The sequence below is a fragment of the Phyllobates terribilis genome, unplaced genomic scaffold (genome assembly GCF_046119375.1).
Source record: "Phyllobates terribilis strain yellow unplaced genomic scaffold, ASM4611937v1 Scaffold_117__1_contigs__length_5270597, whole genome shotgun sequence".
NCBI classification, from domain to species: domain Eukaryota; kingdom Metazoa; phylum Chordata; class Amphibia; order Anura; family Dendrobatidae; genus Phyllobates; species Phyllobates terribilis.
Window position 1 is genome coordinate 3,835,018 of NW_027362877.1, and position 11,032 is coordinate 3,846,049.

Below are 11,032 nucleotides of genomic sequence, written 5' to 3' on the forward strand. Positions count from 1 at the left end.
ACTCTCCCTCCAACCTCCAAGTGGCTGTCATATATCGACCGCTAGGCTCGGTCACTGCCTTTATTGACCAATTCGCCACCTGTCTTCTTTACTTTCTCTCTGCTGACATTCACACAATCATCATGGGCGATTTCAACATCCCCACTGACACATGCCAGTCAACAGCACCCAAACTCCTGTCACTTACTTCATCCTTTGGACTTACTCAGTGGTCCTCCTCAGCCACCCACACAGACGGACACACCCTAGACCTCATCTTCATCCGACTCTGCTCCCTATCTAACCTCACAACCTCCCCCCTTCCCCTATCTGACCATCATCTACTCACTTTCTCATCCCTGTCCTCGTCACCTGTCACCCATGTCCAGCAACTAGCACACCCCCTTAGAAACCTTGTACATCTAGACACTCACAAACTCTCTGACTCTATTCTACCACTGACATCCATATCTTCACTCCACAACACAAACAGCGCCACTGCTTTCTACAATGCCACTCTCGCATCAGCTATTGACTCGGTTGCCTCTTATGCATGGCAAAGCACGACGAGTCAATAGGCAAACCTGGCATAAAAACCTCACTAAACAGCGTAGCAACACTCGCATTCAAATCAGCACTCACCTCTGCTAAACAGGCCTACTTCACAACCCTCATATTTTCCCTGTCCTACAACCCCAAATAGTTATTCAACACTTTTAACTCGCTCCTCTGCCCTCCACTTCCCCCTCCGACCTCTGTCATCTCTGCTGAGGAGTTTGCCACACACTTCAAAAACAAGATTGACCAAACAGGGCAAGTCTTTACTGCCCAACCACCACAATCCCTTTGTTTTCCACACCATTGCTCTTCCCCCATAACCTCCCTTCCCAACATCACGGAAAGAGACCTTACTCGTCTCCTCTCCAAATCACACCTCACCACTTGTGCACTCGACCCCATCCCTAACCCATCTCTTCAACCTATCACTAACTTCAATTACCTTGCCCGCTGCCTTCAAACATGCTACAATCACACCCATCCTCAAAAAGCCATCCCTCGACCCAACTGCCTTGTCCAGCTATAGCCCCATTTCGCTCCTCCCATTTGCCTCCAAACTTCTTGAGCAACATGTTCACGCTAAACTTTGCTCCCACTTCTCATCTAATTCTCTCTTCGACAACCGACAATCCTGCTTCCGCCCCCACCATTCCACCGAAACTGCTTTTACCAAAATCACCAATGACTTACAGCCAAAGCTAACAGACAATTCTCTGTACTACTTCTTCTTAACCTGTCCTCTGCTTTCGATACAGTTGACCACTGCCTCCTACTACAGATCCTCTCTTCCTTTGGCGTCAAAGACCTTGCTCTGTCTTGGATCTCCTCATACCTTTTTAACAGCACATTTAGCGTCTCCCACTCACAAACTACATCCTCACCCCTCCCCCTCTTTTCTCAATCTATACCCTTGGCCTGGGACAGCTCATAAAATCCCATGGCTTCCAGTACCATCTGTACGCTGATGACACCCAGATCTACCTCTCTGCTGTCCAGAATCCCAGTGTGTCTATCAGCCATATCCTCCTTCTTCTCCTCTCGCTTCCTCAAGCTCAATGTGCACAAAACTGAACTCCTCATCTTTCCCCCAACTCGCATATCTTTCCCACTTGATCTTTCTATCACAATAAAGTACATCACGCATCCCCTGTACTGACAATCCGCTGCCTCGGAGTAACCCTGTCCTTCAAACCTCACATCCAAGCTCTCGCCACCTCCTGTCGCCTCCAGCTCAAAAATATTTCCAGAATTCGTCCTTTCCTCAACCCTCAATCTACTAAACTGCTTGTGCATGCCCTCATCATCTCCCGCCTCGACTACTGCAACATCCTCCTCTGTGGCCTACCTGCTAACACTCTCACACCCCTCTGGTCCATCCTTAACTCTGCTGCGCGACTGGTCCATCTCTCGCCTCGCTACTCCTCTGCTACCCCCTTTGCAAATCCCTTCACTGGCTCCCAATTGCCCAACGTATCCAGTTCAAGCTACTAACACTGACCTACAAAGCCATCCATAACCACTCTCCTCCGTACATCTCTGAACTAATCTCCCGATACATTCACTTACGTAATCTCCGGTCCTTTCAACACCTCCTTCTCTTCTCCACACTTATTCGTTCCTCGCCAAATCGCCTCCAAGATTTCTCCTGAATATCCCCCATCCTATGGAAGTCTGTGCCTCAACACGTCTTATTATCCGCCATATTTGGATCCTTCAGACGGAACCTGAAAACCCATCTCTTCAAACAAGCTTCCAGCCTGCCATGACCTTCCTTGCTGCCACCTCAACAACACCGGAGCTATTGCAACCCCCCCAACCTACTGTCTCCTTCCCCGCTCCTGTAGAATGTAAGCCCACAAGGGCAGGGTCCTCTTCCCTCTGTACCCGTCTATCATTGTTAGTTTGTTTACTGTAAGTGATATCTGTATTTGGCATGTAACCCCTTCTCATGTACAGCACCATGGAATCAATGGCGCTATATAAATAAGTAATAATAATAACTCTCCTTCCCTCCCGAGTCTCGCCATGTGGCTAAGCAGTACTGTACAGCCACATATAGTTCAGCAGAAATTGTGTAACAAATTATGTGGTCATTTTTACCCATTTACCTTTGTGAATATGTAAAATCTGGGCCTAAAACAACATTATAGTGGTAAAAATTAATTTTTTGTGTCTTCTCCGTTCAATGGTATAACATTTTGTGCAACACATATGGCGTCAAAACGCTCACTACACCCCTAGATAATGTATTTGTGAAAATGATTAATTTGTGGCCAAAATAACGTTTTTTGGGGAAATTTTTTTCCCTTCCACATTGCTTTAATTCCTGTAAAGCCCCTAAAGGGTTAATAAACTTCTTGAATGTGGTTTTGAGGACTGTGAGGGGTGCAGTTTTTAAAATGGTGTCACTTTTGGGTATTTTCTATCACAGGACCCTCAGTCACTTTAAATGTGATGTTTTCCCTAAAAAAATATGGTTTTGTAAATTTTGTTGGAAAAAATGAGAAATTGCTGATGAACTTTTAACTCTTCTAACTTCCTAACAAGTTTCATCAATGATGCTGATGTAAAGTAGATATGTGGAAAATGTTATTTATTAACTATTTTGTGTGATATAACTCTCTGGCTTAAGGGCATAAAAATTCACAGGTTGAAAATTACAAAATACTCAAATTTTTTTTTGCTAATTTATTTTTATATTTTCATAATTAAAGGCAAATAATAACGACCAAAATTTACCACTAACATAAAGTGCAATCTGTCACAAAAAAAACAGTCTCAGAATCAGTGGGATACGTTGAATTACCACATAAAGTGATGCTGGTCAGAATTGTAAAATGAGGCCGGGTCATTAACCCACATAACGAGCAAAGTATCTTGGTCCTTTAGGAGTTAATGTACCTTCAGCACTATTGCAGTTTTCTGAGGTTTCCTATTATGCTCTTATGCATGCTGTGGACATGATTACGGTGGCCAGAGCTCGACTGCTCCTGGATGTAGGGCCGCCTTCACTTTACCCGTCATTGTGTTAATGTTATGGCATGTAGTTGTCTTCCTTATTACCGGTACTTTCACTGACGAGGGTCTTCATTGTGAGATCCATAAAATACATTCTGAAATCTCTTTGGATATGATTTTTTTCTTTAACACAAATCTATGTTTCATCCTAATAGGAAATCTTTGTGAGAATAACGGTTTATCACTAAATTGTAAAAAAGAAGATATCATGAAGCACTCTAATGGAGGAAACCTCATCACCCTTCCTGCACCTCCTGGACTTCACAGCACTTCACTTTCTTATAATCCTCCTAATCATGAGGAACCCTCTCCTGAGCAATCTCACATTGTTACCACTATTCCAGGTGACACAGTGGATACAAGACTTCAGTGTGACAAGCAATTTACTAAAAGCTCAGCTCAGACACAAAGAAAACACAAAGGAGAAAAGCCATACTCCTGTTCAGAATGTGGGAAATGCTTTACAAGTAAATCAAAATATGTTATACATGAGAGAATTCACACAGGAGAAAAGCCGTTTTCATGTTCAGAATGTGGGAAGTCCTTCACAGATAAAGGGAGTCTTATAAAACATCAGAGAATTCACACAGGTGAGAAGCCATATTCATGTTCAGAATGTGGAAAATGCTTTACAGATAAAGGGAATCTTATTACACATCAGAGAATTCATACAGGAGAGAAGACATATTCATGTTCAGAATGTGGAAAATGCTTTAAAGATAAAGGGAATCTTATTACACATCAAAGAAGTCACACAGGAGAAAATACTTTTTCATGTTTACAATGTGGAAAGTTCTTTACAAATAAATCATATCTTGTTACACATCAGAGAATTCACACAAGAGAGAAGCCATATTCATGTTCAGAATGTGAGAAGTCCTTCAGAGATAAAGCGAGTCTTATTATACATCAGAGAATTCACACAGGAGAGAAGCCATATTCATGTTCAGAATGTGAGAAATGTTTTATAGATAATTCAGTGCTTGTTAAACATCAAAGAATTCACACAGGAGAAAAGCCGTATTCATGTTCAGAATGTGGGAAATGCTTTACAGTCAAATGGAATCTTATTATACACCAGAGAATTCACACAGGAGAGAAGCCATATTTGTGTTCAGAATGTGGGAAATGTTCTAGAAGTAAATCAGATCTTGTTAGACATCAAAAAATTCACACCAGGGAGAAACCGTTTTCTTGTTTACGATGTGGAAAAAGCTTTAGAGATGAATCAAAACTTCTTGTACATCAGAGAATTCACACAGGAGAGAAGCCGTATTCATGTTGACTTTGAGAAATGCTTTACAAAAAAAGTCTTTTGAGCCACGAGAGAAGTCACACAGGAGAGAAGCCGTATTCATGTTCAGAATGTGGGAAATCTTTTACACATAAATCATATCTTGTAAAACATGAGTAGTCAAACAGGAAAGAAACTGTAATTATGTTCTCTGTGTTTCATCAATTTTAATAAACATTGCTCAGCATAAATGAGTACACCCCTTTTGATAAATTTTATTTAATATCTCACTGAACACAAGAACAATTTCTAAAATTTTGCCAACACTGAATTCCATAGAATTTTTTTTAGAATCAAAACATGAAAGTAAGGTTGATTAGTGATTTGGTACTCGCCCGAGCATCTCAGTGCTCGAGATGTTTGGTACTCGGCGAGCATATTCTGAATGCTCGGGCGGGAGCCTGAGTCCTCTGCCTGCATGTTTGGTGCTGTTTACACATTTAGACAGCCAATTAACATGGAGAGATTGCCTGCCAGCCACGGTAATGCCTCAGCCTTGTTGGTTGTGGCATTACAGTGATTGGCTGGCCGCATAGCGTCATTGGGTCTATATAAGACCTGGCGCCGCCATGCTCGTCACAGTCACTCCGGAATCAGACAGTGTAGGGAGAGGTGCTGCTGAGCGAGGGAGAGAATTGACGGTTGTTTTAGTGAGGTATTCCACAGCATTACAAATCTACAGTAACAGTCCTTCTAAGGACTAATGCTACTGAATATTAATCCTGGTGATAGCAGGAGTTAGGCAGGCAGAGTTTGTGGAGAGCGTATACAACACAATAGGATCCTTTGCATGTTCTTTCTGCTGCTGTTACTCATATCCATAGTCCTAGATATCAGGGCTAATATTCTTATTGCTCTTAATCCTGATAATTTTGGTGAAAGCAATATAATACACCATTTTTACTGCTCCATTTGCTTGTTAGCAGCATACAGTCAGATTTGGTTGATTTTAACCCCTTCGCAACCCTGGGATTTTCCGTTTTTGCATTTTCGTTGTTTGCTCCCTTTGTTCCCAGAGCCATAGCGTTTTTATTTTTTGGTCAATATGGCCATGTGAGGGCTTATTTTTTTGCGGGACGAGTTGTACTTTTGAACGACATTACTGGTTTTACCATATCGTGTCCGGGAAAACGGGAAAAAAATTCCAAGTGCGGTCAAATTGCATAAAAAGTGCAATACAACAGATTGTTTTAAAAAAATTTTTTACCACGTTCACTGAATCCTAAAACTGACCTACCAGTATTATTCTCCAGGTCATTACGAGTTTGTAGACACCAAACATGTAGAGGTTCTCTTTTATTTAAGTAGTGAAAAAAAAATCCAAAGTTTGCTATAAAAAAAAAATGGCGCCATTTTCCAAGACCCGTAGCGTCTCCATTTTTTGGGATCTGGGGCTGGGTGAGGGCTTATTTTTTGCGCGCCGAGCTGAAGTTTTTATTGATACCATTTTGGGGTAGATCCGATGTTTTGATTGCCCATTATTGCATTTTATTGCAATGCTGCGGCGACCAAAAAGCGTAATTCTGGTGTTTAGAATTTTTTTCTCGTTATGCCGCTTACCGATCGGATTAATTCTTTTTTTTATATTGATAGATCGGGCAATTCTGAACGTGGCGATACCAAATATGTGTATGTGTTTCTTTATTATTATTTTATTTTGAATGGGGCGAAAGGGGGGTGATTTTAAACTTTTATATTTTTTACATTTTTTAATATTTTTAAAAACATTTTTTTTTTCCACTTTTTGCATGCTTCTATAGTCTCCATAGGAGACTAGAAGCAGCACTTGTCTGATCGCCTCTGCTACATACAGGGGATCAGCAGATCACCTCTATGCAGCAGAAATGCTCCTGTGCTATGAGCACCAACCACTAGGTGGCTGCTGCAGACCCAGGGTTGTCATGCTTACGCATCGGTGACCCGCGATCAAGTGACGGGGTCACGGCTGGGCGGGGTAAGTGGTGTGCTTCCGGAGCGGCAATGTTAAATGCCGCTGTCAGAGATTGACAGCGGCATTTAACATGTTAACAGCCGCGGTGGATCGCAATTTCCACCCGCGGCTGTTGCGGACACATGTCAGCTGACATGTGCCCGGTTGAACGGGTTTACAGCCTGGTGCGTACTAATAGGCCACAGGCTGTAAAGGGGTTAATAGCATTGCTGTATTGTGGAAGCAGAGAAACTTGTCCATCATCTCAGGTGGTCAGATATTACTGCCGTAATAATCCAGACATTTTTGGAACGTGACAGATATTATACTCCATTTAAAGCCTGCCAGCTGTGTCTTCAAACCTATTCACACTTGGTCGCTGACCAATAGCATATCTATTAGGGCAGTGTTCCCCAATTCCAGGCCTCAAGGCCCACCAACAGGTCATGTTTTCAGGATTTCCTTAGTATTGCACAGGTGATATTTACATCACCTGCACAGGCAATAATCCCATCACCTGTGCAATACTAAATCCTGAAAACATGATCAAAGCTATACATGGAGTGAACATGCATGATTATATACAAAAGACCCACCAATACAATTCAAGATTGACATCACATGATTAAACTACCAATACAAAAGACAATCAAGATAACGTCACATTGGGGGCGTGGCCTAGCCAGGGATGTAGGCAGACGTGGTTCGGTGCTCTCTCGCCGACCGTCGCTGTGTGCGCCGACCCGGTATACCGCCGAGCCCTTCAGACACCGCCGGATCCTGTGAGAAGCTCTCCTGCCGCCCTGGGGAGCGTTTCTGACGAGCAGGAAAGAAGTAATGACCCGCACCAGGCAGCGAGATACTGGCCCTGGTAGAGGGGGCAGGGGCCAAGATGGCGCTGAGACTCAGGAGGAGGCGGCCAGAGAGAATGCGGCGTGCTCCAGGAGGACGTCGGCTGCTGCGCGCCTTGAGAGGTTTGCAAGAGTGGAAGTGGGTGAACACAGTGCTGGACTTTCAGAAAGGGAGGCTGGGGCAGAAGATGGTATGGAGGATCAGGAGAATACTGTGGGTGCAGGAGACTGTGCGGCTGATGGCTCTGGAGATGAGGTGCAGGACAAAAATATGGAGTCTGCTGCTGACCCTGCTGTGGAGGAACCCACCCTGAAAGATGTGTTCACTGTGGTGTCATACTGCAAACAGGCGCTTACAAAGTTGTCAAAGCAGGTTACGGGTGTGCAAGCAGGAATTACTAACATTAAAGCTGCCATGCAGAAAGCCGATGTCCGCACAGGAGAGGTAGAGGAAAGAGTGAGCACGGCGGAGGACACCATAATATCTCTACAAGCTGCTCAGAAAAAGCCAGACAAGCAACTAACAGATGTCACTGCTAAAAATGATGACTCGGAAAACAGGTCACGACGTAACAATGTCAGGATAGTGGGGGTTCCGGAAAAATCAGAGGGATCAAACCCTACAGAGTTTATTGAGAAATGGCTGCTGGAAAAATTTGGAACTGATAAACTGTCAAAGGTCTTTGTTGTAGAAGGAGCTCACAGAATCCCACTGAGACCCCAGCCTCCTGGAGCAGCCCCCCGGGCCATGCTGGCTAGGCTCTTAAATTACAGGGACAGAGACACTATCTTACGTACGGCGAGGAAGATCAAGGATTTAACAATTGATGGACAAGATATCTCGTTCTACTCAAACTATTCATCCACGGTGCAAAGAATGCGCATGAATTATAGAGATGTAAAGAAAAAATTGAGAGACATGGGACCGGCGTATTCTGTGATGTATCCGGCCAGGCTGAGACTGGCTGCACTGGGGAGAGTACACCGGCCAAGCTGAGACTGGCTGCACTGGGGAGAGTACACCGGCCAAGCTGAGACTGGCTGCACTGGGTAGAGGACACTTTCTGCAATTTCCGGAAGAAGCTCTGGACTGGATTGAAAAGAATTCTAGACGAGTGCGAGAGCACAAGGACGGCTGAAGAGAGGGAGATTGTGGTTTTGTGAATGTGATTTAGAATTATCCTTTTTCAGTTGCATTTAACTATTTGTTGCAGGATACAAGTCTGATCATGGACTGGAGCGGCGTACTGGTGGTGCATACAGTTTATATACCTTTTAAATAATATGTTTTTCATAAGGCGGGAGAGGCCTTTGGGAAGATAGTTGGTGGAATAGGCCGGTTTCATTCACCAACTCTCGGATAGAGAGAACGGAACGACAAATTGGGAGGTGGTTTGGGGGAGATAGGGGCGGTCAGAGGAGTTTTGGTTTGGGGCATGGGGGAGGGGGGGTTGGATGCGGGGGGGCAGGGACGGACGGCATGGGGGACATCTTATGATGTGGTTATATACACAGAAGTTGAATCTGATAAACAATGGCGGGTATGGTTAAGGTGTTAAGCTGGAACATACGTGGTTTGGCAGACTGTAAGAGACGGGCTATTGTTCTCCAAAATATTATGGCCCACGGGCCTTCCATTATCTGCCTCATGGAAATACACCTGATGAGGGACAAAATTATGCTCCTGGCGAGGAAATGGGTTCAAAAAGTATACCACTCTACTTATTCTGCATATGCGAGAGGGGTTTCCATCTTGGTGCATGTGGGGACTCCATTTGAGGAGGTTGAGGTTAAAATAGATAAAGATGGACAGTACGTTTTTCTAGTCTGCTGACTTTATGGCAAATTATATTGTGTGGTGGCAGTGTATTTCCCACCTCCATTTACTGGGACAAAACTGCAAGAGATTATAGAGCTCACGAGGCATTGGACAGGGATTCCTGTGTTGCTGATTGGAGATGTTAACAATATAATGACTAAAATTTGGGACAAAACTAGTAGGCAACCGGGAAGAACCGGAGAGGGGGAGACACCCTTTGCTAAGTATGTGTCAGAGGTGGGCCAGATAGATTTGTGGAGAGTGAGACATATGGGAGTGAAGACATATTCATGTTACTCCTTGACGCACGGTTCTATGTCTAGAATAGACTTAGCCTTGGGAAATGGGTTGCTTAACCAAAACATCACTCATATTGATTATTTGCCTAGGATACTGTAACATACCTGGCGGCGTCCTTGCATGGTGGTCCATCTCCCACTGTGCAAGAGGGCGCACTTGATCTCCTGTCCAGAATGTCTCTCTGGCTTCCCTCCATGCTGTCTTGTTTGTGTCTGTGTCTGTTTCTGCTGCTTAAGGGCGGCGCCCGATCACTTCCTGCCTTTTGTACCTGCTGTGGGTCACACCCCTTGTGCGTCCTCAGCCTATCGCTGTCTGTCTCTTGGTATATAGCTCAGCAGCTCCCTTCTATCCCTGCCTGAGCATATGTGTTTCTTTCAGTGTGTGCTTGCACTCTGAAGGTGCCAGGTCCCGTCTTTGTTTCCCTGTCTGCCTTTCCTGGAGGCTTATTTCCAGGCCTGTCTGAACTTAGTCCTGTATGTTTCCTGCCTTGCGGTGTCAGCTCCCGTGTCTGAACTGTGTCCTGTATGTCTCCTGCCTTGCGGTGTCAGCTCCCGTGTCTGAACTGTGTCCTGTATGTCTCCTGCTTTACGGTATTAGTTCCCGTGTCTGAACTAAGTCCTGTATGTCTCCTGCCTTGCAGTGTCAGCTCCCGTGTCTGAACTGTGTCCTGTATGTCTCCTGCTTTACGGTATTAGTTCCCGTGTCTGAACTAAGTCCTGTATGTCTCCTGCTTTGCGGTATTAGTTCCCGTGTCTGAACTGAGTCCTTTCTGTGTATCTTGTCTGTCCTGTCTGAACTCGCTCCTTGCCTGTTCGTCCCGCCTCTCTGGGGGCAGTATTCCCAGACCCGCTCCTGTATTCCGCTGCAGTGTCTGTCTTCTCCGTACACTCAGTTCCAGTCTGAACTCTCTCCTATCCTTTACCTGTTTTGCCTCTATGCCCGTTCCCTTCCTTTTTCTGCAGAGTCTGAACTTGTACCTAACTCCTGCCTGTTGTCTCTGTACTCCCGTTTGTGAGTTTGTGGTCCACTCGCTACTTCACTGCAAGTACCCTGTGGGTGTCTGGCTCTGCCTTTCCCTTCCTGTCTGTTCAGTGTGAACAGAGCCCTGTCCTCCCTGCTCAGCCCTGTCTGCACTTTAGTTGTGCTTGCCTGTACCTCTCTGCCTGTATTGTTCCTGAGTCCCAGTGTGTACTGGGTCCTATCCCGCCTGTGTTCCTACCTGCTAGTGCCTCCCCGTTTGCACTCTATCTGTGCTTACCTTTACCCGCCTGCCTGCATACCCG

The 11,032-nt window shown here is 44.8% G+C and overlaps 1 protein-coding gene across 1 annotated transcript; it reads left to right on the forward strand.

The window, feature by feature from the left end:
• The first annotated feature begins 3,714 nt into the window (after window positions 1-3,714).
• LOC141201541 (uncharacterized) lies at window positions 3,715-5,046 on the forward strand. Its single transcript, XM_073663543.1, has one exon. It carries the CDS (start codon window positions 3,764-3,766, stop codon window positions 4,838-4,840), a length of 1,077 nt encoding a protein of 358 aa, XP_073519644.1. The 5' UTR covers window positions 3,715-3,763; the 3' UTR covers window positions 4,841-5,046.
• Window positions 5,047-11,032: the final 5,986 nt, after the last annotated feature.

Excerpts from the sequence above, each read along its gene's own strand:
- LOC141201541 (XM_073663543.1), top strand. The coding sequence starts at position 3,764 with ATGAAGCACTCTAATGGAGGAAACCTCATCACCCTTCCTGCACCTCCT.